Raw genomic sequence first — 27200 nt, 5'->3', positions numbered from 1 at the left:
TGTCCACTGCTGGTCTGGACATTCATCAAGAGAAACCCTTTGCTTTTTTATTAAAAGCTTTATTGAGATACAGTTCACACTTCATAAAAATTCATCCATTTAAATTGTGCAACTGGATGGATTTTAGTATATTCACAAAGTTGTACAACCATCACCAGTATCTAATTCCAGAACATTTTCTTCACCCCAGAGAGAAACTCCATACTCGTTAGCAGTAACTCCCCATTCCCTCCTTCTCCCGTCCCCTGGCAACCAGTAATCTTCCTTCTGTCTCTATGGTTTTGCCGCTTCTGGGGCTTTCATATAAATGGAATCATACCATATGTGACCTTTTGTATCTGGCTTCTTTCATTGAGCATAATGTTTCCAAGGTTCATCCATGTTGTGGCGTGTGTCAATACTTCATTCCCTGTTATGACTGAATAATATTCCATATGTGTTTATACCACATTGTGTTTATCTGTTTGTCAATTAATGGACATTTGGGTTGTTTCCACTTTTTGGCTGTTATGAATCATGCTGCAGTGAACATTCATGTACAATTTTTGGATGGACATATGTTTTCAATTCTCTTAGAATTGCAGGTCATGTGGTTACTCTGTGTTTTACCTTTTGAAAAACTGCCAGACTTTTTTCCACAGCAGTTGTACCATTTTACATTCCCACCAAGGTGTGAGGGTTCCAATTTCTCCACATCATTACCACACTTATTTTCCATCTTTGTGATTATAGCCATCTCTTTGTGGTTTTGATTTGCATTTCCCTAATGACTAACGATGTTGAGCTTCTTTTTATGTGCTTATTGGACATTTGCATATCTTTTTCGGAAATATCTATTCAAATCCTTTGACCATTTTTAAGTTGGGTTATTTGCCATTTTATTATTGAGTTGTAGGAGTTGCATATTCTGCATACTACTCCTTTATCAGATATGTGATTTGCTGAGATTTTCTCCCATTCTCTTTTTTTCATCGTGATGAAATCCAGTTTATCTATTTGAGAAAGCTTTACTTTCGATGTCCTTTTTAAATGTTTCCATGTTAAGTACTTTCTTTTAAAACAGTAGTCAGCAGCCTTATCAGTGGGAAGTGTATGTTGGCCAAAGCAAAAACGCATTAACTTCTCAGTTAGCTTAAGGTCTTACCTCTCTACTACTAATAATTATCAGTCTCTTCTCCTGTGTGAGAATTCTAACTGATGAGGAAAATGAGCATTTTTTACCACTCACATGACTTGGAAAAGCATGTCCTTATCATGAATGACCACACATATATGGAGATATTTACACTCTTCAGTGGCTGTGCATGGGAAACGCAGTATCTCTCTCCTACACAAAAGAAATAGTTTTCTGCCCCCACCACAGTGGGGCTCAGAAATTTTACCTTCTCAGACCGAGACCTTGGGTTCTGTGGCCTTTTCCCTTCTATGTTTCTTCAGTACCCTTCCTCTCTGCAGTTGATGCTCAGTTGGTTAATTTGGAAAATGTGATTTCAGTGTGTGCTGCACAGATCTTGGGGTCAGTTACCCTGAGGTAGTTCCTGAAAACATCTCACTGTGGGTTAACATCACTTTATCTCACTCCCTCTGAAGCACCCAGAGTGGACTGACTCTGCAGTCTGGCCTTTCACAGTTCATGGTCCATTCCCTTTTCTGGGTTCTGAACCAGGGCCCTCTATGTGTCTGTTTTAGGTTGTATCTCTTCGCTTCATTAATCTGGATCCCTTATGTGGCTGTTTGCCTGCATCTCCTTTGCCAGTGTGTTTAAGATCTCCCCATTCAAGACCTGTTTTTCTCCTGGCCCCGGGCAATTGTGCTCAGATACATGCAGCTCTCAAGCCTCTCCTGGTTGACTTCCTTAGCTCTCTTAAGCCCTCCAGCCGGGATCAAATCCCACATCTCTCTGGCTCCTGCTTTCTCAGTGCTGTTCTAGGCCACTACACCTCCCTGTCCCCATGCTCATTCGTGTCTGTCAGTTAGTCCCAACCTATCATGAAATGAATGTATGTAACACTCACCTTTACCTCTGTTTTCCACCAAGTTATGTGTGTGGGGTGTCAAGGACAAGCAGTAGGAAAAGAGCCTGTCTTCTCACAAAGCCAGATTGTGAGGTATTTCCTCGTATCTGAAAAGAGGGTTTATTTGATAATCATATGGTCCCTTTTAGTTCTAAGATTCTTTACATGTATAGCATAAAACATATACCCACCAAAGGATGAAAAGGATGTGTATTCATGTGTCAGCTGTCTTTTGTCCATCTCTATCAAATGCATTAAAAAAGTAATAAAACAAAAAAGAAACCCACCTTTAACCTCCAGCCACAGTGCCATTTCTCACTGGTGTGTCAAGGCCAAGAAACAGCATTCTGTAGTTTGAGAGGCCCTGTGTTAATTCATGTGTTGCTGCTCCTGCAGGAGGTAAAGCCTTCTGAGGAATGTGTGCCTCTTTCCGGGACCCTGTCAGAATGTCCAAGTCCTGGTTGGGTTGTTAGTCTTTTACCCACCACTTACCACCCCCTCGCCCTCCACTTCCCCGACATAAACTCTATTTATTACGTACCACCAAGCAGAAATACAGTATTGATCCTGCTCACTGAAGTAATAAACCTTCCCATAAATCCACGGTGCCTGAACACATGCACCAGTCCATGGTTCCTCTCGAGGGTTTGCTCACCGGGACGCATTTGTAAGATCACCACACGTTTGGGTTTTCCACACTGTCGGTTTCAGAATGAGACCCTTGGGAAGCATAAGGAAGCATTTGGGCTACTATAGTCCAGGAAGTGGGGCTTATTCCTGAGACTCAAACTCATGTTCAGTATTGTTGCTCTAATCCTGGATTTACTGGTCATCCCCCCTTTCAATCTTCTTTTAGCCGTTGAAGATGGCCGAGAGCTGGGAGGCAGTTCCGACGCAGGGGAAAAGACTTCTGGTTCTCACTCTCACAGCCCACACACTCCAGCTACTTTCACTGGCACTGGAGAGCGGACGCTGCGCTCTCTTACCGATGGGAACACGACTTCTGGGGAAGTGGGGGTTTCAGCATCTGTGCCCAGAGAAGCAGTGAGTGCCACCCAGCACGCGGATGTGACTGACAGCCCAGACCTAGTCCCGGGTTCACAGGCTGCCTCGCGTGCCCCCGGAGGTGAGGTGTCTTCAGCAGAATCTCTTTTTCCACATTCCTTCAGCACATCTGTGAGTTCACTCAGATGTAGAATGATTAAGTTTGCTGTCAACCCAGAAAGGACTTCACAGGCTCTTTATGAAAAGCACTTTCTGGAATCTTGTGTGTCAGGAAGATAAACTCCCCCATCCCCTTTCCTCCACACTTGCCTAGGCATTTGGGATGATGTTTGTCAGGAGACTTAAAATAAAGGAGACCAGCCACTTTGTGGCTGAGGGCAATCTCCTGGGAAAGACGTATCTCGTTATACAGAGTGGAAAACAGGGAGGATTTTCCTTTTTCCATTTAGGTGTAACAGTTGTTCTATTTGGGGTCCTAGAGCTTTTTGGATATAATTTGCTTTTATCAGAAAAGGGATATGGAAGGAATTTGGATCTATTCCCTATTCTCAGGCCCTTGCCCCCCTCCTTAATTGCCATGTCCATTGTTGCCATCGCTCTGCCACAGAGGAGGGGTAAATATACTCAGAGCAGACCCCGACCACTCCTGCCTTCCCTTACTGTCTCTGTTCAGAGTGCTTGCCGTTGAAAACCCCCTCTTCAAAGGAAGTGTTTCATCCCACTTGCATTCATGGATTGAAAGTCTATTTTGTATTGCGTATTTAGGAGATGCCTACTTGTTTTGTTGACCTAACCCTGGGTTTTCTTTTTGTAGTCACTGGAATTAGCTACGGTCAAGTGAGTGGCACAGCCATTGAACAGAGGACTTCCAGTGGCCAGCCAGACCACACCTATGTTTCATCTACTTTCACCAAAGGAGAACGGACATTACTGTCCATTAGAGACAACAGTTCTTCCTTGGACATAAAGGAGAGTTCGACCTCTTATATTAAGATCTCAAACTCTTCACATTTAGAGTATTCATCCTCTTTGCATGCTCAGACCGAAAAAAGTAACGTCTCATCCTACAATGGGGAATATGCTCAGTCTTCCACTGAGTCGCTGGTTATGCATACATCCAATTTTCAGTCCTACACATCCACCATTAATGTGCCAAACACTTTGGTTCTTTCGGACGCTGATGCTGGATCTGTTGGCAACTCATCTTCTTCCTCGGGACCCTCTTTGGCTCTGCCCTCAGTGTCACAGTCCCACCAGTTGTTCTCATCAACCTCACCATCAACCAAGGCCTCCACTCATCAAGTGAAGTCTACCTCTGATGCATTTTTGTCTTCCTCACCATCACCTTTACCAGTGTCCTCAACTGCAAGTACACCTGCCCCGCTTTCCATCTCACAGGCAACCTTACCACATGCCTCTTCTACCCCAGTCCTTCCTGGGGTAAGGGAGATTCCTGTGACTTCTGTTAGGATGTCAACAATGGCATCGTCCACGGCAGTGCTCCACAGTAGTCAAACAGTGGACCCTAGGAACCAGAGCAACCCCTACCAAGAGAAAATCATTACAGAATCAAAGTCTCCAACCCTGGTGCCTCTGCCAACAGGGTCCATGGGAGCTGTAACAATGAGCTCTCCTTCCAGGGTCCATTTGCCCCCAGAGTTAACAGAGTCTTCCACCGAGCAGACCCTTCCAGCCATGAGCACCAGCTTAGGCCACACGTCTTCAGCATTGACAGCCACCACTCGTGAGACCTTTCATCCCTCCATGACCACTACCAGCCTCTCGTCAAGCACAGCAGCTCTGGTGGGGGGCGCCTCAACAGTACAGACTACCACCAGAAAACAGGTCTTGATAACCAGTCCTGAGATTCTGGTGCCACAAATCTCAACAGAGGGTGCCATCACCACAACAACGAGCCGAGTTCACATAGATATCACCACCAGATTGATCCCTCCAACCAGTGTACCCACATCAGCAAGAGAGACAGCCACAGGACTTGGCATTACAGAAGAATCCAGTCCTGCTTCACCTTTATTCAGAGTATCTCCTTCTCCCCAAACCACAGATGTTTCTACCCATGAAGTGTTGACTACTAAATCTACCACCTCCAGTGCTCAGAGCAGCACACAGTCCCCAGTAGCTTTGTCATCTCCAGCCTCAGGTAAAACTCAGTCTCACAGTCACATGCTGACAGCCGGGCCCCATCAGGCATTGAGAGTTGTATGGGGCTATGGAGTCATGCAAATGTGTGGAAATGGCCAGGGTTTGAAATAGTGCCGCCTCTGTTTTGTGATATAATGTGGCTTCCTGTTGCAGCACTCAAAACATGAAATAATGTGATCGTGGGCCTAATTTCTCACCCCTGGGTTTTTACATAATTCTTCCTGAGGAAAGAGAGGATGCATTGGCTTGTGTGACATCAGTAGATAGTGCCGTTGTAGCTTTTAATTAATTACTGCCCAGTAATTGCAAGAGCTTTTCAAGCATGACTTGAACTCTCTCAAGGTCAGAGGATGGCAGTGATGTGGGCATGGAGGGTGGAGAAATTGAAGTAAAGAAGCTTTAGGGGCCTGTCTGAGACATGGAGTGAGGCAGGTGCCTGCTCCCAGGTGGGAGCCTAGGCCTTTGGGTCAGTCAGCCGTCTCCCCCAGTCACCAGGGAGGCTATTCTTGATCCACGGGAAAACCCAAGCTCTTTTGCCTCCCTGTTGTTATATTGCTAATTGATAAGTGGGAGTGGAGAGGTATACCCGATAAGAAGATAAACCAATCTTTTTCTGTAGTGACTGCATGACCAGGGCTCCTTTACATTGTACTTGGGCTTTCCTTTATTGCCACATCAGAGTTGCTGGTAGAGGGAAAATAAAGTCATCCAAATGATTCTTTTTCATTTAAGAAAAAGTAGAAGGAAGCAGAATGATAAATCTTTGCATATCATGTTCAAAATTACTCTTTTGCTTGTCCAGACCCAGGAAAGGAAGGGACTGACTTCTTAAGGAAGAAGGGAAAAAGAAAAAGGCTTTGTAGTGACCGGAGCAAACAGTTTAGTTAGTGTTAAAGTTCCATCCAGTCCGCCACGATCAACCTGTGGGCTGGGGCGGGCGGGGGGCATAAACCACCACCCACCGCACCCCCAGAATGCGTGAAGTATCAGGACCCCCTTTGTATCAGTGGTCGGAGGGCCTTTGGGAAGTGAAGGGTGGATCCTTCTCCAGGGAGGTTTGGGAGCCCTGCTTCAGGGCACAAGACTTCATTTCCAGAGGCCAAAAAATTCCAGTACCAGCGTGGAAGCCTGATTCATAAGTCCCTTAAAGCCGATTGTAGTCATTACAATGATAACTATAGGCAAAGTTGAGTATTAGGAGCATGATTACTGGCTCTTAATATATTTTTGGTGACACTGTTCCTGGGTACAACGTTTGGATATGCTTACATAGCTATTGTTTTCAAAGTTACTGTTTTGGAGTTAGAACTTTTGACCTTCACCTTCTTTTTCTCATTCTACCACTGATTTGCTCCTTGTAGATGATGCAGTTTTGTGGGTTTCAGCTTTTCTAAGTATGTGTCAGAAACCTTTATTTAGCAGCCCCTGGAGCATGACACTGCCGGTTATGCAGGGCAAAAGCACGAGTTGCAGTCACTGCCCTTGGGGGCTGGGAGTCCAGGAGGACATTGAAGCTGGTGTAGTGTTGGGACCTAAATGAATTCAGATGGAGCTAATTTTTACATTACATAAAGAGAGGGCAACTGTAGTGCTTAACTCCATCATTTTTCCAAATGATCGCACACAGTTTGGAGGCCCAGTTAAATTTTGAGATTTGGGCATAAGGGGTTCCTTGGTTTTGATAAAGTCCAAAAGGAAAGGCAGGACACACACACACAGAATAAGTCTTACAGCAGGGAAGATGGGTTGATCAAGGAAGCTTTTTCTCCCTTCGTGTGTGTTTTAAATGGACATTGATTCAAGTAGAATTTTCTAATTATCACAAAGGCAATATAATCATCAACTATGAACTGAGTGACCTGTAAGCAGCATTTGGATCGGAACCAGTTCTTGCATTCAGGAGTCCAGTTGTTTAACACTTGTTTAGGTACACAAACCAGTACCAGTACCCAGTCCTCCTGCATCTGTCTTTTGCACCTCTTGGGGGCCCTCTCTATTATGGTAGCATGGCCTTTCAGGGTAAGTAAACAGAGATAAGCAAGGATCAAATATTAGCTGGGCTGATTAAATATTTACCTCGAGCTGCTTTTACATTTCCTATGTGATTAACCGCTTTATTCCTGGGATGTGTTTTCAGTCAACAGCTGTGCCTCTCACCCTTGCCTCCACGATGGGGAATGCCTTGTTGACTCTTCCGAGCCTGGGTATCGATGCCTGTGCCCACCTTCCTGGCAAGGGGATGACTGCAGTGTGGGTAAGAGAAAAAGTAATGGCCAGCCCTCTACACTGCAATATCACACTGAGATATTCAGTGAAGTCCTTTTTCCTCCAAAATTCAGGGGCATAAGGTTTTCTAATTAATACCGTGCTTTATTTTTGAGCATGATCATATGTTGTCTATAGGATAATGTGAGACACTGTAACAACATCTTGCTGACAAGCCCTGTGGTCGGCTTTGCTCCATGAGCTCCCCACACTCAAGTCATCCTGGACCACCTACTGCTCCCTAAAGACCCCTACCTTTTCCTGTCCCTGGTCTTCTCTGCACTGCTGCCTCAGCCTGGAATAGCTCCCTCCACCCCCAATCTGCTGATTAAACTCCTTCCAGTCTTGGTCCAGATGTTAATTGAAACACCCCTTAATTCTTCTCCTCCATCAAAATCTGCTAGTTTCTTTGTCCTTCCAAATCCCGCCATGTGTTTATAGTTCGTTGTTTACACGGCTGCCTCTGCCCTCAGTAGTAGACCATCAGCCCCATAAGGACAGGCGTGATATCTTCCTCATCTCTGTGCCCTGCCACACCTCACGCCATCTGGCCTCAGTAAATGCTCACCGAGCTGGACTCTGATTTGGCTATCTGTCACAGATTCCAGAAGATCTTGTTTCCTCTCCTCTGCAGATGTTAATGAATGCCTCTCGAACCCCTGTCCACCCCTGGCCACGTGCAACAATACTCAGGGGTCCTTCATCTGCAAATGCCCAGTGGGATACCAGTTGGAAAAAGGAATATGCAATTTGGGTAAGAGAGTTAGTCTATCTTGGAATTTATTCTGTATCACAGTATATTTTACAAAATAACATTTACTGTTTTTCAAAATCAGTATTTGTCCAGTGTATAAGCTTAAGAAATATAGAAGGAAGTAAAGGATATCGCCTACATTCTACCACTCAAAGGTATAACACTTTACTTTGCAATCTTTTTTGTGTGTATTGATTATATTTTTATATAGTTGAAATCATGTAGTCTATGCACAAACTTTATATCTTAAATATTTCCCATGTTATTGAAAATATTATACAAACATCTTAATGACTACATAATATGCCATCATTTTTACATGATGTTATATAGTTAACCATTCCAGCCTGCACAGAGGAAAGAAATTATTGAAAGGCTATTCTAACAAAGTAATAAAAAAAAAATTTAGGGAGAGAAAAATGGAGACTAAAACCCTGATTGTCCTACCACATTCATGCCTTCTTTTCATTTTTAAAAATGATCCTCAGGTTCTTGTCCACAGGCAGAATCATTTTTAAAAAGCTGTCGCTATAATTGTAATGCACAGTTCATTCACTAATTTAATAGATTCATGACGATAGTTGATTTTGAGTATAATCTCCATTTTACACCTTAAAAAGCAAACCAGCCAACCAAATGGAAACTAAGGCCCTGATGAAGTGCTAAGTGGCCAAGCTTATATAACTGGCTGAGGAGAGACCTGATTTCTAGCCCACAGTTCTTTCTCTTAACACGATCCTGTGTGAATCCTAAGGGCTTTCTTGCATACAGGCCATAATCCTTCTGAGAGTGCTGAGTTCAGGACATAAATTGCTGAAGAAATTAGAAATGAAAAACATAGGTAAGCTGGATTAGGAAACTGGCAGGTAAAGCGACTCATCTTTAATCATCTTAAATTGCCCAGAGTGGCACTTTACATACAAAAAGTACTCAGTAAGTGTTTTTTTAAGAGCACAAATGTCTGTGTCCTTTGAAAGTATTATCTGAATTCCTCTTAGGTTGAAGGCAATCAGACTCTTTCAAGAAGGTTAGTACCCTACTAAAATAATGGTAGAATTTTGAAAATGATTTGAAATATAAAGCATTGTTGAAAAGAAAGAAAAATCCAGAAATGTAGTCTTCAGTCAAAATCAAGAATTCCTCATCTTCTAATAATTCATTTGCCACTGGGTAATCTGTTCTGTTTAGCCACACCCTGTAAGAAATAAGCCAGGAATTTTCAGCTCATTCAAGAACGTAGCGGATGGAAATGGTTTTGTGTTGCCGTGTTATGGAAAGGACACATGCCCAGGACCCAAATGCCTGGCTTCCAGCTCCCAGCCCATGAGCCTCAATTTCCTCATCTGTAAAATCAGAGTAACATCTGCTCTGTTCCCACTCAGGGTTATTGTGACGATCAAATAAAATAATGTATTTGTTCAAACTTGGAAAAGGATAAAGAGCTCTCCAGGTGTGAGGTGTCGTTTAACACTAATTCTTCAACCTCTCAGATCAGAATTCAAAGCAAGGAAAGCAATGAACTGCTCTGAATACTAAATAATAATTATAGATCTTTTAAGGAATCATTTTAGATAACATATGGAAATCAATTAAATTAGAAGTAAAAATTCTACGTAAAGCTAGATGATACAAGTGCAGGCACCAAGGCATAAATGTACATGTGGATAGTGCCAGGGTTGGGCTGGAAGGAAGATGTGTGATGCCATCTTCAGATTCACCTGAAATCAGAGGCCACCTTTATTTGGAGCTGTATTCTACCGTGATTCAGAGGAGATCTGTGTCCTTAGCATTTACGGTTTGTGTAATTCTGTACAGAGTCTGGGTAAACCTAGACATGCCTAGCCCTGTGAGGTGTGAAGATGGAAGGAGAGGGTGACTCCTGGAAGCCTGTGCTTTGAGTGTCCCACAGATAGCATGAATCAGGTGGAAAGTAGTTCTATTGTGTTAACAATCATCTTTCCCTTTCAAGTCATTTAGCTTCATTGTTCATAAACATCAGAGGAACATGCAAATTAGAGCATGCTGAGATGCTTCCATTTGGCCAGGAATGTTTTCAAAGAGCTCCCTGCTGCTCAGAAAGAGTCCTAAGCAGCTGGCTTCACTGAACTGTAGAACAGCAAAAAGATGTTAAATAAGGATTAAGGGCTTTAGACAGTTAAGTATAAGATGTTAAATGTTTTCCCTGGCTCATTTCTGTTCCTTTTTCTTAATTCAGCTTGCAAGCTATCTGTGAGAGAGCAGCTTGGTGGGCTTCTGTATTTTTGTGTGTATTTTTTTGCTTTCTTTTTTTTTTTTTTTTCCTTTCTGTCCAGAGGGAATGATAAGAATTTAATATAAAGGAAGATAAGAGGCAGATATAAAGCAGACTGTGCTAGATTTTGGTTGCCTGCCCATAGGCAAGTCCCATTTCCCTCAGGACCGATCAGCACAAATTGGTGTTAACTAGAATTTTATGTCCTGGGTGAAATGAGTCTTGAGGCTGCTTTCTTTCGTTTCTGAACCCACAGTAACTTGAGAATAGGTTGTTTGCACCATATGGCTGATAGTCATGGAGTCTGGCAACCCTAGCGTGTGAGCCCACGACAAATGTTTGCCACCTTTCTTTACTGTAGCCCCTCGGCTGTCCTTGGAACACCAAATTCCTCAGTGGGAAGAGGGTGTAGCAGGAAAAGAACTTCAAAGATGGACACACAGGAGTTTGAACGCTAATGTTGCACTTGGGAGCTTGGTGATCTTGGGAAGTTACCTGACCCCTCTAAGACTCTGTTATCAAAGATAAAGCAGGCATTTCCTCTGAGCAAAAGGAATGGAGGTTGGATGGGGGGTGGGGGACTCTAGTGAAGAAACTGAAGCACCCCCTTGGAGTTGGTCAGAGGCATTGGTGAGCAAGAGCTTTTTTCTACCTTCCGTGGGGCCCAAAAAGCAGTCTTACTGTCTAGCGCCACATCTCCCTCCGTGTTCTCCTAGGATTGTGTTGTTCGGACCAGCCGTCTTTTGGCTTTGTCACAGCCTTACTGAGCATCTGAGGTGTGAGGCCCTAGAGGGTTGTAAGGAAGGCTCCTTCCCTCAGCAGCCCTTGCAGACACACAAGAGGTTCTTGGCATCTGTCACCCAAAGGTTTACTCGGTCTAAGCCTTCACCTCCATTCAGGTGATGCCCATGTTGACAGGGAGGGAGTCAAGAAGACGGAGAGGTGGCCTCCACCTTCCAGAAGTTCGTAGGCTGGCCAGGGTGAGAAAGAAATGCAGAGATTGTCCTGTGAGGTGTAATAAAGCTGGATACCCCAGAGATTCGCAACACGGCCCTGGAGGTCAGTCCCTCATGTGTTCTGACAGGTTATGTTTTCATTTTCAGTGAGAACCTTCGTGACAGAGTTAAAATTAAAGAAAACTTCTCTCAATACTACTGTGGGAACACATTCAGACCTACATGAAGTAGAAAATGAGATCACCAAAACGGTACGTTTCCCAAAAGGCGTCTTCATGGTGGTCCTTGTTTCTTCAGTCTTAACCTCCTAGGGGTCTGCTGGGTCTCCCAGGCTCTTCATGTCTACTACATTTGGCAGGTAAACTTCATGGTAAAATAGAAGAGAGGTGCTGAGAACCAGTGATACCCAGTGGCAGCATTCTTTGCATGAGTCCTCATGCGTCACCTTCTCTCCGTGCCTTGGTGACTCTTTTCCACATGCAAACTTGTAGTCAGGGGCACGTGGAGCCCCTGCGCCAACAGGGACTGGCAGAGGGGGGAGGGAACACCCAGACCTGCCAGGATCACATCCACCTTTTCTTGTGCTTTGGAGCTTGAGGAGAACGATGCTCTTGTTCCTCAAGGGAATGCCGAAGGAGGACAGTTAATCCCGTCATCTGGGGTTTGAGAATTCACCCCATAGATTATCTAGGGGCCTTGGATTATTCTGCTGTCCCTCTGTGCCTGCTTTTCGTCAGAAAAAAAGAAAAATGGAGAGGAAAGAAGCAGAGATGAAGATGAAGTTCATATCAAGAAATGAAGTTTTAGAGATTGATTTTTTTATTGCAATTTGATTTGTTCTTATGGGTAGGAGTTAGTATACTAGCTGAGAATTGTAGGAGGATTGTGCTGATTAGGGATTTTATTTATGTAAGATACAAATTCGAATTCTGTTTCTGTATCAACTGCGCATCTGCTCTGTGACAAACAGATGCCTCTGTTGGAGACGTGTTAACCCCTTTACACAGATGGGAAAACTGGGAGGCTCTGGAAGTTAATGACATTGCCCGAGTTCACACAGAGCAGGGTTTTAAGCTTACTTCTTCTAACCCTACACCCAGTGTTCTCGTCACCCCACCACTGCTTGGTTGTGTTGTAGGCAGATAATTTCTTCTAAGATGGTCCTGGAGTTTAGAACTCTGTGCCAATGTACAGTCCTTTGCATTACACAGTGCCAAGTGAGTTATCTGACTTGTTAGTTTTTGCCCAGTTTCAACATACAGTTTATTGGTGATGTGACAGTCCCACTTCCAAGAAATAGTGAAGATTTACGCAGAGACTAGGGAAGCCCCTTAAATGACCTTTCCTAAGATATCATTCTGCTTTGCCAATAACTAGGGGGAAAAAGTTAAAATAATAGTAATAAATGATTACCTATCATAATATTGTTATTTAAAGCATACAAGGTTTGATAACATTCCATGTTTGAATCCATCTTCAGAAGAGTGAGATGTGTCAGAAACATGGGCTTTGAGGACAGATGGGTTTGTGGTGGACAAGGTATTGAGACCCTCTGTTCCATAATAGGAATCCCCAGCCTCTCCTGTGCAGGGCAGAGGGGTGAGGGGGAAACAGGTGGGATACTTAATGCTGTAGAGGGATTTTCTGCTCTCTCTGAGGGCACAAGGCAAACACAGGGAGAGTCGCTCTTTATTTGCTCTCAGCAAAAGGGCTCTTGACCCACATAATGTGATTTAACATGGAGAGCCTTTTTGAAGACCTGTCTTTGAGTTAGGTCAGCTCCCTGTAGATTATGAGGGGTCTGTGTAGGGCCCTGTAGACCTGGGGTAGCTGAGAGGAGAGGAGCCTTTTCAAAGAGGCTCCTTCACAATGCAAAGTCCAAATAAACAGTTGCCTCTGAGGTTTTTGAAACCCTGGGTCTTAGAAGAGATGTGCTCCTTTGAAGATGCTTTGCATCCAAGGGTGCTGTGCCGAACATCATTTCCTGCTAAGATTTTCCCCACTGATTTACTATCTGATTCTCTCCCTTTGTACTCATGGAACAACAGAATAGAGCAGAAACTCATTTAAGAGGGGAACGAAAAAAAGGACACCACTTCTCTATAAAACTTCCTGCTGATAACTTGATGGCTGGAAAATGCCTGTTTTGTCATGAAAATAGGAAATTGGTTCTAAGTCCAAGGCTTTTGTCTAACTCACAGTTAACCACCAACCTGTTCTTCCTTTTAGTTAAATGTGTGCTTTTCAACATCTCCTGGTTATACCCGATCCACAGTGCATGCTTCCAGGTAAGGGACAGAATTACATTTGCTTGTGAACTGGTCTATAGAAAGGGGAGGATATTCTCACAAGGGTGATGACGACAAAACTGAGCCCTGTTTTGGTCAAGCCCCTGGAGGTGACCCGGTGCAAAGGTCACTCGAAGTGCGTGCTCTTCCATTCCCTCACTGGAGGAGGGAGATGACGCTCTTTTTCCTAAATCCCTGGTGCCCACAAGTCATTTAATTTATTTGCCCACAATTAAAAACCTCCCAACTTTGCCTCTAGGGAGCCCAGCACAGTGGTGATCTCACTGCAGACCACCTTTTCCCTGGCCTCCAACGTGACGCTGTTTGACCTGGGCGACAGGATGCAGAGATGTGTCAACTCCTGCCGGTCCTCTGCCGAGGTCTGCCAGCTCTTGGCATCTCAGCGGCGGCTCTTTAGAGGTAAGAGAGATGGCCTATGGGAGGACCCCATCCACTTCAGGGCGAGGCCCAGGAAAGCTCATCCAGAGCTACCTTTGGAATGGGTGTTAAGCAAAAGGTCCTTGTATGCCTGCACACGGAGTCCTGCACACGCGGCTGCTATGTCACCTTTCTGTTTCTTTTGTACAGTGTTGTTGTGGGAGGAGGAGGGAGGGATATAGGAACTGACGCGACAAGGCAGGAATCACTCTTCTTTCGCTTGAAAATTCCTACTCTCTCTGGGGAGACAAAACACTCACACACAAAGTGTACCTGCTTGTCAGTGGCCCAAAAGCCTTCATGATATACTATTAAGTAATAGAAGCATGTGCAGTATTATCCCAATTTGGGGGGTGGGGAGCAAATTATAAATGCATAGAAATAAGAAATAATGGTGTTTTCCCCTTCTTGTTTTTGCTTTGTTTGTTTTGTCTAAAACTTCTGTGAATCTGGTGTGGGGCAAATGAAGAAATGGATTAGATAAGTTCAGAGGCAGATTTAGGTCCTGGAGAGGAATTTTCATCTTTGGGATGGGGAAAGCTCTGCACTGGAATCAAAAGTGCTTCCTTGCAAAGGGGCTTGTCCCTGCTGCTGTATTGTAAGTGACCAAAGTGTGCTCTGGTTAGTTCATTTTACTACAAAAGTAGGACTAGCAAAGAATGTAGAATTTAGTCTGACCTCCCCATCTGCTCTCCAGGTGCTAGATGTGGTTGTAGGTATCAGGTTCTGGATATTAGGTATATATAGGTATTAGTTAGTAGATCTAAGCCTTTCTCCGTGGGTTAGATTTTTGTAATTGCTGGACTGTGAGTTGCAGAACTTGGGAGCTGGGTAGTTAACTTTTGGCTTCTGAGATAAACTCAGGTGGTCTGGCCCATTTAAGTGCTAATTATTAATTTGAAAAAAATAAAAGTTAAACTTTCTGGAGTTGAAGTTGATATTATTCACCATGACTGAGGAATTAAATAAAAGGTTCATGTTCCATTACATTGTGCCCTAAACTTTGCTCTTGGTTTTTACTATTTTGTACTATTTTGTACCAACCTTTCCTCCTGAGTGAGATAGGAAATGTACCTTTCAATTTACTAAATATTTATGGAGTATTTTCTATGTGGTCAGCATTGTAGCAGGTTACTTTCTTTGTCCCCATTAAATGCTTTCATGACTGGCAAATCAAGTCGCCAGATGTTTGTATTTGGAAGCTCCTGCTCATTGTAGCCTCACAACTTTCTAACCCCCATTCTTCTGATTGCTTGGATGTGGCTTGTGGGAAAGCTCCAGTCTTCCTTCCTCAAGGTCTGAGTTCCCATTCTTTACCCCTACTTTTGAGCCCTTGAGAACAAAAGCAGCCCCCCAAGTGAGCTGGGTAAGACTCACTTTATTCCCAGGTCTTCTCCAAGTTTTGCCAACAAACCCAGCTTGGTCTCTTGCCAACCTCTGTGAGTGCTAAAGAGGTGGACTAGGCTAGCAGGAGTGGTCAGATTGTAACGTCTGGGTTTTACCAGTGTATGGGCAGCACTGGGCTACACTGGACATTGCCATTGGGAAGGCGAGTCCCTCCCCCTGTGCAATTAAAAAAATATCCATTTCCTTACCTTCCAAAGAATTGCAGCTCTCATCGTCTCCTAAAGTCTAGAGTCTTTGGAATTCCCCAGTGGAGTATTTCAGTCTTAGATTTATGTAAATTCTCATTGTCTGACCTTTGGGCGGATGTTGTGTACAAGAAAGACCATGGGAATTGTGGATGTAGAAAAATCACATCGCCGGGCTTAAAACAAAAACAGGGTTATACTTGGTTCAATATGATGGATTCATGATAGGATATTCTTAAGGAATCTTTAGGATAGTGACTCCTCCATCTCAGAGGCAAGGCCCAGCTTTCACACAACTCTACTTTTGTGCAGAGAAGGGTTGCTTCAGCAGGGTGATTAGTATTTGCCAGCATGCTGGATTGTTGGGGAGGATGGAGCGGAAACACTCTATCAGCTTCCAGAAAATATCTAATCAGGCCAGGCAACTCAAGCCGACTGTTGGATAAGGCTAATGCTGGCCTGGGCAGCTTTTTGTCCTATTTCTTTGTTTTAAGACTTGAAGCCTGGTGAAGCCTTCAAAGAGTTTAGACTGTGGAGCTTCACTACCTCTCTGGTGCCAGCTTCCCAGTGTTTGCCTGGTGAGATTTCCCTTTTTAAATTCCCCCCCATAAATACAAACTTTTCACAATAAACAAAGGAAATTCGATCACCCACACAAATGAGGTTCTGATTTAGCATGCCAACTTCCACTGATAAAGACAGGAAATTCAGTGTTGAGAACTGAAATTGTGTCCTAAACTCACCTCCCTGTGACCAGGCTGGGTCCCAGCCCTGAGCTCTCAGGACTCACAAAAGGGAGGGCGCCGGGAGCCCTGCGTGGTGTCCTCTCACGTCGCTAGAACCTGCATGGGCGGGGGCGGTTTTCCAGTGTTAAGAGCTGGTGCCTGGTTGCTGAATAGGTTTGGTGCCTTCCTCAAGGAGGGAGACAGAGACTGTCCGTGCTGGGAAATTGTCAGGCACACTACTCACAACGTACACATTGCCCTTCTGCAGCTCTTTTCCCATTCTGAACTAGCTCTTGCTTCCTAATAATAACAGCACAAGTCTGTCTTGCCTTGTCCTGTATATGGGGTAAGTTCCTGCTCATTATCCAATTGATTTTGTACTTTATTCTACTATCTGTGTACCCCATTTACTTGGGTCTTTTTACATAGATGCTAAAGTCCCTCCTTATTCTGTTCACTGTCTATAGCCTCATACAATGTGTTCAGGTTTGCTAAAGCTGCTGTTATGCACAATACCAGAAATGGGTTGCCTTTTATAAAGGGGATTTATTAGGTTACAGATTTAGAGTTCTAAGACCATAAACATGTCCAAACTAAGACATCAACAACAGGATAACTTCACTGAGGAAAGGCTGATGGCTGATGTCCTCTGGAACATGTCTGTCATCTGGGAATGCATATGGCTGGCGTCTGCTGGTCGTTTGCTCCAAGGTTCTGGTTCCAAAAAATGGGTTTCTCCAAAACATCTCTGGGCTTCTGTCTCTCTTAGCTTCTCTCCCTCAGCTCCTGTGCATCTTTGTTTGTTCTCCCAGGGCATTTCTCTCTAAGCATCTGGGAGTCCTCTTTTAGCTTCTCCAAGGCAATCTCTGGGCTTCATCTCCAAACATCCTTCTGTCTGCAACTCCCAGCATCTCCAAGTGTCTGGGTCTGTATCGGCTCTTAGCTTCTCCCAGGGGCAAACTCTGGATTATGTATCTTAGCTCCTCTCTAAAACGTCCCTCTCAGCCTTCTCTTGGTGAGCTTTCTTAAAGGACTCCAGTGATCTAACCAAGACCCACCCTGAATGGGTGGGGTCACACCTCCATGCAAATGATCTAATCAAAAGGTCTTACCTACAGTTCGGTGGGTCACATGTCCGTGGAAACAACCTAATCAAAACACTAATAAGCCTGCCCCTATGAGATTGCATTAAAGAACATGGCTTTTGTGGGGGGCGTAATAGATTTGAACCAGCATAGCAGGTAAATGTGATTTCACAGGGAGGCGGCTATCTGTCTTACCTCTCCGCATGATAAGCTTCTGTTTGTTAGGCAGCACATTGTCAGGGCAGCAAGAAGTGGGGCTGGGTCCATAGAGGCCATACAGACACACAGCCCAGACGGACTGGACTTCAGCTTGAGGTGGGTCTAGCAATCTCCAGCTGTTCTTGGTCTGAGTCCGCTTCCTAAGAAGAACGTGGTCATGTACTCTGTGCCGATTCTTCCCTGTGCAGACATTTAGTGTAAAAGCACAGAAGACATCACACCCTCCGGGGCTTTATTTGCTGTGAAAGCTGAGAGGAGGTGACAGTGCCCTGCCACTTCCCAGTTTAGATTTTGCTCTGTCTGTGGAATGCTGGGAGGGTGTTTTTAATGGGAAAATGCTTGTGAACTTTTAGTAAATAGATCTGGGGGCTGACCCAGGGAAGGGGTAGCAGAAGCTAGTGCAGAATGGACTTCTGAAAGGAGTGTTGGTACCATGAAGATTTTTTTTGTAAACTGTTTTCAGAGCCTCTTTAAATGGAAAGTTCGTGTATTTTAAGGTTTCAAATGGAGGAGTTTTTTTTGTTTCACTGTCTTGCTTCTCCATTCCAGCGGGCAGCTTGTGCAAGCGGAAAAGTCCTGAATGTGACCGAGAGACCTCCATCTGCACGGATTTGGATGGCATTGCACTGTGCCAGTGCAAGTCGGGCTACTTTCAGTTCAACAAGATGGATCACTCCTGCCGAGGTACTGGCGGATTTGCTGAGGACTCTGTGGCCTGTCCCCAGGACAGAGAAGATGCTTTTCTTTGCTGGGTTCATGCACGCTCACACATGCTTGCTGTCTCTCACTCTCTCTCTCTCTCTCTCTGATATAAGTGCAACTGCTCTAAAATGGGGGTAACCAGTTCTTGTTATTTTGCTCACAGCAAGATGGAATACATTATCTCCTTGGAATAATAGCATTATCTCTGACTGGTGCATGCTGGCCTGGCAAATCATTTTCCAAGGAAAAGAAAAGAGAAATGCATGCCTATGGCTGCAATGCCTTTTCTTTTTTTCTTTTTCTTTTTTTTCTCCCACTTAAAGGAAGTTAATTTTTAATTCCAAAGCTTTATTCTATTGTCCACTCATCTTTTAAAATGGGGATATAAAGCATGGAACCAGGCCTGTATCTTTTTTTTTTTAAATTCAGTTTTATTGAGATATATTCACATATCATACAGTCATCCATGGTGTACAATTAACTGTTCACAGTACCATCATATAGTTGTGCACTCATCACCTCAATCCATTTTTGAACACTTTCCTTACACCAGAAAGAATAAAAATAGGAATAAAAAATAAAAGTGAAAAAGAACACCCAAATCATCCTCCCCCATCCCCACCCTATTTTTCATTTAGTTTTTGTCCCCATTTTTCTACTTATCCATCCATACACTAGATAAAGGGAGTGTGATCCACAAGGTTTTCACAATCATACTGTCACCCCTTGTAAGCTACATACTTACACAATCATCTTCAAGAGTCAAGGCCACTGGGTTACAGTTTGATAACTTCAAGTATTTGCTTCTAGCTATTCCAATACATTAAAACCTAAAAAGTGTTATCTATGTAGTGCATGAGAATGCCCACCAGAGTGACCTCTCAACTCCATTTGAAATCTCTCAACCACTAAAACTTTATTTCGTTTCATTTCGCATCCCCCTTTTGGTCAAGAAGATGTTCTCAATCCCACGATGCCGGCTCCAGATTCATCCCCAGGAGTCATATCCTTCATTGCCAGGAGATTTACACCCCTAGGAGTCAGGTCCCACATAGTGGGGAGGGCAGTGAGTTCACCTGCTGAGTTGGCTTAGCTAGAGAGAGAGGGCCTCATCTGAGCAATAGAGAGGTACTCAGGGGGAGACTCTCAGGCACAATTATAAGCAAGTTTAGCCTCTCCTTTGCAGCAGCAAGTTTCATAAAGTCAAGCCCAAGATAGAGGGCTTTGCAGGCCTGTATCTTTTAAAGGCACCTGGGGCTTAGTGGACAGTACTTGATGAGGCTCCGAAGCCCTGGTAGAGCCCGGTTCTTTCTCACTGATCACGTATCATCTTGGGCAAGTCACTTTGCTTCTCTGCACCTCAGCTTCCTCTTCTGTGAAATGGGTGTAATAACCCCTCATTGGGCATTCTAAGAATTCAAGAAGGCAGTGTATACGGAAGGACTTTGTCAGCCATCAACATTTGGTCTTGCACCTTACCCCAGTTGCTGTTGAATTAGAGAGCAGAAATATAATTCTGCTAAACTGTCAGGTGAGATGTAATGTGAGATAAAGTGTGCTCAGTGAGTATATTGCAAAAATAAAATACTGTTGCAAAGTAAAATTAATTCAGGTCCAAAGCACTGTGTACCTGACTTATAAAAGACTGCTGTGTTCCAATCTATGCCATTCATGGTCATCAGAAAAACTGGCAAGATAAAGTCCATAATGGCACTTTAAACATCGCATAACTTCTAAATCTATATGGCACAGTTTTCCTGATCAGTCAACACCTTGCTGGTGACAGTAGAAATCGCACCTGGGGAAGGGTGACCTGCCACTTAGTATTGTCAGGGCTTCTCTTTAGAGGACTCATTCCATCAGGAGAGGGTAAAGATATATTTCAGGGCAGTGCTCTCACCCTGAGCCTCAGACCCTCCGACTTTGTTAGGTTTATGTACAAAGTACTTTTAAAGGTCGCCCATCCTTGGCTCTCTGGGCAGGACCTGAGAGGGTTTTGGAGAGGAGGGCAGAGTCTGTGCTGGGCATCAGTCCTGATGCGTGACTGGTTCGCAGTGTTTCTCAGCACTGTGCCAGACTGCTGGTGGCCCGTAGTGACCTTGGCCCTGGATGTAAAAACTGCCCAAGGAGAGGAGGGAGGAGGAAGCTCCTGCTTAACTACAGAGAGATAACACTTTCTAATCCCAGCTTATCTGGTTTAATGCAAAGTGTTTCTTGCCCTTCTTGGAAACTGGTGCCTTGAGCCCAGTTCCTGTTGGAAGGCGACCTTGCTAAAATCCATGCTTGCTGGGGAGCTGTGCAGCTGGTTGGAGGAAAGGCAAAGTCGGTAAGAAATGTGGGTGTGTAGGAGTGGTGCCTCAGTTAAGGGGTTCCTCTGGAGTCCTTGACAACTTCAGGAACCATCCTGCCACCTCTGCTTCTGGCTGGCCTGAGTCACTTCCCTCTATTTCTAAATCCTGTCACTTTCAGGCTGACATTAACAATACTAGAGCTGTCAAAGATTTGCCAGATGCAAATGACACAGGCACCAGCAATTTATGTTTATCAAGTCATGACCCAAGAAGCAACCTAAGGAAATTGTGGTTAGTTTTGGGGCTAGTTGCTGAGGCTGGGTGAAGCCTCTTCTCCGCAATATCCTTGTTAGTAGGAAATTCAGGCCACAGCCACCAGGCCCCTCTGATGAATGGACTCCCTGGGCCACATCCTTGTCGAACACGGGTTCTGATGAGTTGACAGTGACATCTTCTGGCCATTGGTGCCGGAGCACAGGGGTATTTAAAAAGAGTCCGCCTTTGGACCTCAAATCCTATATAAATGGAGGACAGACATCCCATTATGAAAAACTATGTGTCTCTTTCTCTCACCAGACTGCAAGTGCCTAGAGAACCAAGACAGTCTAGAAAAGCACTTAGCACGTTGTAGGGTTCAACAGATGTTTGTTGAATGAACACATGAATGATGGGGAAAAGAATATGATCAGAAAAGACTGGTAGGTCTTAACTTACTTTCAAATTCATGTGACAGATTGCCTGAAAGGAAACATTAGTTTTTTAGACTACACCATTTACTTATTTTTTAAAAAGGCTGGAGGGCATGAATTGGTTGTGTTCCATATCAGTAGGAGAAGCCCAGTTGGGGCGTATATGTCAGCTGCTGCCACGTTCGTTTCATCTTCAGTGCTCTGTGGGCAAGGGCCCCTAGAGCATGTGTGAGGTGAGAAGCTGGATCCTAAGGAAGACTGGAGTGCCTCACTGTCAAGGTCTATCAGAGTTCTCCAAGGAAACAGAACTGACAGTATATACATATATACACACACACACATATATATACATATATATATACACACACATATATATAAAGTGGAAATATGAGATTTTTAACATAAGAATTAGTTCATGCGACTGTGTCCAAATTCTGTAGGGCAGGCAGCAAGCTGGGAACTGTGATGAAGGTTTTCAATGAATTCCCCGGGAGAAGCTGGCTGGCTGAAGTGGAGATGGAAATTCTCCCTTCTGACTGCTGAAATCATCACTTCTCCTTTTAAGGCCTTCAGCTGATTGGATGAGTTGTCTCATTGTTGCAGGCAATCTTCTCAGTTGATTATAGATGTGATCAACCATAGATGCAATCAACTTACTCGTGGTTTAAATCCATGACATGTCCTCTGTGTAACAATCAGGCCAGTGCTTGCTCGACCCAACAATTGGACACCATAGCCTGGCAAAGTTGACATATGAACCTAGGCATCACATAGAAGTTTCCGTCCAAGAGCCCTAGAATATTATCAGGTGCAGAAGCACTCAATCTTTGATGAATGACGGAATGAGCACATTTGGAAGAGAGGGCCCTTCTGGAGCTAAATGAAAACCGCCAAAGCTTCTAGCTCCCAGGCAGGACAACAGATGGACCTTACATCTGGCTGGATGACAGCCTGGAGAGGAAAGCTCCCACCCAGCAGATGAGGGTTGGGTGGTTGGGTGGATAGATTTGGTGTAAAAACATTTCCAGGAAGAAGTGTTCAGAATAGAACAGGCTGGTGTGACATCAGCCTGACTGCCTTGGTGGTGCGACGGGTGGGGATGAGTCAGTGGAGAAGCAAGCCGTCCCTGCATAGCTGCCCTACAGACACAAGCCATGTAGCAACCAAGGGCGCCTTCCCCCTTGCACAACCCTGCCATAGCACAAGGCAGCACAGTGGGGGGAGCCCTGGAGATTCCACCCCTGGAGAGGCAGAAGAGGTCAGCTTGTTCCTTACAGAAGGCCCAGGTAAGACCAGTGGAGAACTCAAAGGTATTCAAGATTTAGGACATAGGGCCTTGTCACTCCTTCCCTAAATGGGATATGATTCTGCTCTACCTTGTTGCAAAAAAGATTTGAGGCACCTAATGAAAATGCTGTCATAAAATAAGATTTAAAAATAGTTTGAATATTTGTAAAAGCAAGTCATGTTGAAGAGGAAATAAATAGATGAGAGGAAAGTGAATAGGCAGAAAGCTATACCACAAGGGCCTACATGTTTGCTGGAGGTGAGCCACTCATTCGAATTCTGAGTTTCCTAGACTCTGAGGCTAAGAGAGAAACATGATTTTGAGAATCAGGGTCCATAAGATTAAGTACAGTTCTTCAGGAGCATACCCATCTTTGTAGGCATTGAGGCCCAAGGGAACTTTCTGTGGGTCATCCTCATCAGGGGTTTACTGAGTGATATTGTGGCAATGTGGTCCAGGACATCCCTGCAAAAAACGTGAGGAGTTTCCCATGGCTGATTCTTACAATAAATAGCTCTTAATTTAAGATCATATATCTCAGAGAAAGTGTGATGGAGCCAAAAGTATTACAGTCCAAGTTCACAGCTCTCTAATGATCTGCTGTGAGATAAATTATAGATTATTTAGAACAGTGTTTTCCAAACTATGTTCCATAAAACTAGTGACAGGTTAATACATAGCCTATGACAATAAAATAGATGCTAGAAACATTAAGCTTCTGTCATAATTAGATGGGAGAAGAATGTTAAACACATCTATGCAGTTAGTAATATTATGCACTCATCTTCCATAACGGAGGATGCCGTGAAGCCCGAGAGATTTCTGGAGCCAGCCTGCAGGGCAGGCACCCTCCTGTGCACTGCAGCCTGCTGGCGCTCACAACTCACCATTGGCAAAGGGTCATCTGCTCAGGTACTGCTGCTCCACATGCTGTCCTTTTTCTTATTCATGATAATTTCTGCAGTATACTTCATACACTAATCATGATTCAAATTCTCATCATTCCTTCGAGGAATGAATTTGTCTCTGAGGCCATGTTTTATTGTCTATTTTCATCTAAGCATGCATTATATCTCATGCATATCCTGTCCTGTCATATCATGTCCTGTCCGCTTGTTGTGATGTTGAAAGCGTTCTGTGATCAGATCATTTGAGGAACTGCTGATCTAGGGGAATGACTCCACCTCCAGCCCTTTGGTGAAGCAGCAATGCTTGTAGAGAGTTCAAAGTTATGTTCTTGGGCGAGATGCCAACCAGGGGTATGTCTAGATATGTCCAAACTCCCCTGCATAGACTAAAGGGTGGGTGTTCTCTTATGAAAACTGGGGCACCCACCAGGACCCTGACCCAGAGGTGCCACCTGCAGCCCCCACTTCCTCATGGAAGGGGGCCAGAGGGGCCATTGTTGGGTTCAAGGTTGACTTACATTAAAGGAGATGAAGCATTTGTCTTTGTATATAGAGAAGGATGTTACACAGAAGACATTATTAATCTATAAAGAATTTAGGAAAAAGAATTTTGCCTTTATTAGATGGTGACTATAACTATAAACATATAGTTGGTGTTTCCTAGATGCCAGCCACTGGGCTAAGCTATTTGCATGGCTTAGTTCCCCTCCAAGAAACCTATACGGTAGATATTATTATTATTAACCTCTTTTTGCAGATGGGAAATGGAGAACCACAAAGAAATTTAAGAAAATTTTCTTGGTAAGGTTAAGAGTTGAGTCGCCAAGAATATTTAAGCCAGGTTATAATCCTAAAGCTGCTTGTAGCCTTCTGATTCTACGATGTTCTTCTGGACTTCAGGTGCCTGGAGTCTAATGAACTGTGAGTTTGGACAGAGGGAGGTGACTAGATCCATTCACGGATTTTCCTTTTCTCTTTCAGCCTGTGAAGATGGGTATAGGCTTGAAAATGAAACCTGTATGAGGTAGGCTCCATGTTTCATTGTTCTAATGAATGTGTTACACTCCTCATTTGAAAATTACTTAGGTAAGTTATTTCTTTTGAGATTTGAAACTAAATCTTGTGTTTTCTTCATCAACTTGCAGTTGCCCATTTGGTCTTGGTGGTCTCAACTGTGGAAACCGTGAGTATATGAGACTGTCAAGTTCCACTTGGGAGGGTCCTGCCCAGGCAGTTAGTCTCCTCCCTCAGTTCATGGCCCCTGCCTTCTTAGGTCCTGGGCTGGGTTGACTGGGGAAAACAAAGATAAAAGACTGGATTGGTGCCCTCCCGGGACTCATGGTCTGGCAGACGAGAGACGGGCGTTCCTGAAGAAGCTGGACTGACTGTGCTGAGCACTAATGCAATGAATAGGGACAGGGGTCTGAGGCAGGGAGGGAGGGAGCAAGCCCAAAGGAGAGTGGGAGAACATCAGTGAGAACTTCTTGGAGGAGAGGGGGTTTCAGGGCTAGTAGTAGTGATTACACCACACAGCCTAAGTCTGCAAACCTTACTCTAAAATACTGTAGGTATTACAAACCAGAGAGGCTTCGATAATTTCATGGAGGTGGACTGAGAATTATTTAAGGGAGGGAGGAAGGTTCAAGGTACAGCAGAGTGGCAGTATATGCACAAGAAACTTAAACATAATCCCACGTAGATGACAGAGAACGGGAGAGCAAGAGGGACAAGATGAGGAGTTAGGGATTTTGCCGGCTCTGTTCTCCATGTGGTGAGCCTGCGAGCCAGAAATGAGAGGTGCTGATCTGCCACGTCCTCCTAGGGCCTCCCCTAGAATGAATGAGTGCTTTAAACCTGCTTTAGTCAAACATCTCCCTGAAACAGTTTTACTAGAAAACACTACATATTTCTCAGTGAATGGAAGAGTGATCCGTAGAGGGAAAATGAGTCTAGAAAGGGTCGGAAGCATTTAGTGATTTTTTTCCCCAGAGAGTACTGAATACTATATATGTCTGCAGATGATATTCCCCTCTATCCACTCACTATTCTGCAAGTTCTTGTGCTGGGAAAAAGTCAAATCTTCCCCCATTATATATGTGGAGTCCCAGAAGTGGCCGGGATTCTCCCTGATCCCTGAAACTGCTTTTGTCCAAGTGGCCTTCACTGTGTCCAGCAGAGGGCAGACTTCTGCCGGATGGGTAGCTCACGGCCACCCTTTGTTACTGGCAGCTTGTCGTAAATGTGTGGTGACTTCCAGTAACTCTGTGCTGGTGTGGTGGAAACCACTTTATAATTGCCATGTCCGTATTCGTTCTAGTGTTGCAAAACAGTCAATAGTGGCTGATAACAAAGAGCTCCTGCCACCTGCCTCTTTCTCTGAGATCTGAGACCAGCCCTAGTAGTTGGTTAAGGAATCAGGAGCAGTGGAATTTCATCCCCGTCTATGGTGATAACTCTGTGTGGTCTGTGGCCTGTCACCCAGGGTACTGTGCCTCCTCGCAGGGTATTGTATCTAACCCACCACTGCCACTTCTGCTGTTACTGCTAGACAGTAGGTGCCTTCTCGGGGTGGTAGCTCCAGCTGGGTTTCTCGTAGGCAAGGAATGCTGCTTCTCCATGCAGATTTCTCGGGGTACACATTCCAGTCAAGCCCAGTGGGAAGGGGAGGCCAGCTTTTCCAGGCAAGCACATGGTCTTGAGATTCCCCCATTCCTATTTTTCTTGGAGTTATCCACCTCCATATATTCTGGGCTTAGATGGCCTGGGTCCTGCCTTTCTAGAAGTTTCTGTGGGCCTTCTAGTTCTGACCAGATTTTTTTTTTTTTTTTTAATCATCATTTTATTAAGATATATTCACATACCACGCAGTCATACAAAACAAATCGTACTTTCGATTGTTTACAGTACCATTACATAGTTGTACATTCATCACCTAAATCAATCCCTGACACCTTCATTAGCACACACACAAAAATAACAAGAATAATAATTAGAGTGAAAAAGAGCAATTGAAGTAAAAAAGAACACTGGGTACCTTTGTCTGTTTGTTTCCTTCCCCTATTTTTCTACTCATCCATCCATAAACTAGACAAAGTGGAGTGTGGTCTGACCAGATTTTACTCCACTTTCCTCTTATAGGATATCCTTCAAACTGGAAAGGGAAAGACAAGCCTTTCTCTCATGTTCTTTATGCCCAGGTGGGCATAGGCAGGGCCGCCCCACCCAGCCAGTTCCAGCCTCCCTGTCTTTTCACTGTTCCCCTTTTTATTGTCTCTCCATGCAAACGACGTCTGTTTGTACCTCATATTCCAACAACTCTGTCTTCTTATACCATTTGTCAAATGGCCCCAGAATTCTTTTATAATTCTTGTTCTTTATCAGAGATGCCCTCTCTTCCTTTTGCCCTTGCACTCTTTTCTTAGGTGTGCACGTTTTGTCCTTTGCTTGGATTTTATGTTGACTCCTCACAGTTTTATAATATCCTGCTTGACATCTTGGTTTGCTTCTTTTATTAAAAAAAAATTAATTTTGTTTTTTAATAACATAAAATGCATGCCCATTAAGTT

At 44.2% G+C, this 27200-nt stretch overlaps 1 protein-coding gene across 4 annotated transcripts in view; it reads left to right on the top strand.

The window, feature by feature from the left end:
* HEG1 (heart development protein with EGF like domains 1) overlaps positions 1–27200 on the top strand; it is a 92010-nt gene that overhangs the window by 43607 nt on the left and 21203 nt on the right. For all 4 annotated transcript variants that reach the window (XM_037837340.1, XM_037837339.1, XM_037837345.1 and 1 more), the window contains 10 exons: positions 2872–3141; positions 3835–5181; positions 7321–7437; positions 8083–8202; positions 11557–11660; positions 13639–13697; positions 13957–14117; positions 18306–18440; positions 24616–24658; positions 24780–24817. In XM_037837340.1, the coding sequence (XP_037693268.1) occupies positions 2872–3141; positions 3835–5181; positions 7321–7437; positions 8083–8202; positions 11557–11660; positions 13639–13697; positions 13957–14117; positions 18306–18440; positions 24616–24658; positions 24780–24817 (2394 nt within the window). The remainder of the gene's footprint in view (positions 1–2871; positions 3142–3834; positions 5182–7320; positions 7438–8082; positions 8203–11556; positions 11661–13638; positions 13698–13956; positions 14118–18305; positions 18441–24615; positions 24659–24779; positions 24818–27200) is intronic.

This window comes from Choloepus didactylus, chromosome 1, assembly GCF_015220235.1.
Source record: "Choloepus didactylus isolate mChoDid1 chromosome 1, mChoDid1.pri, whole genome shotgun sequence".
Lineage (NCBI taxonomy): Eukaryota > Metazoa > Chordata > Mammalia > Pilosa > Megalonychidae > Choloepus > Choloepus didactylus.
The sequence above is the reverse complement of the archived record's forward strand: the minus strand, read 5'-3'. Positions and strand labels throughout refer to the sequence as shown.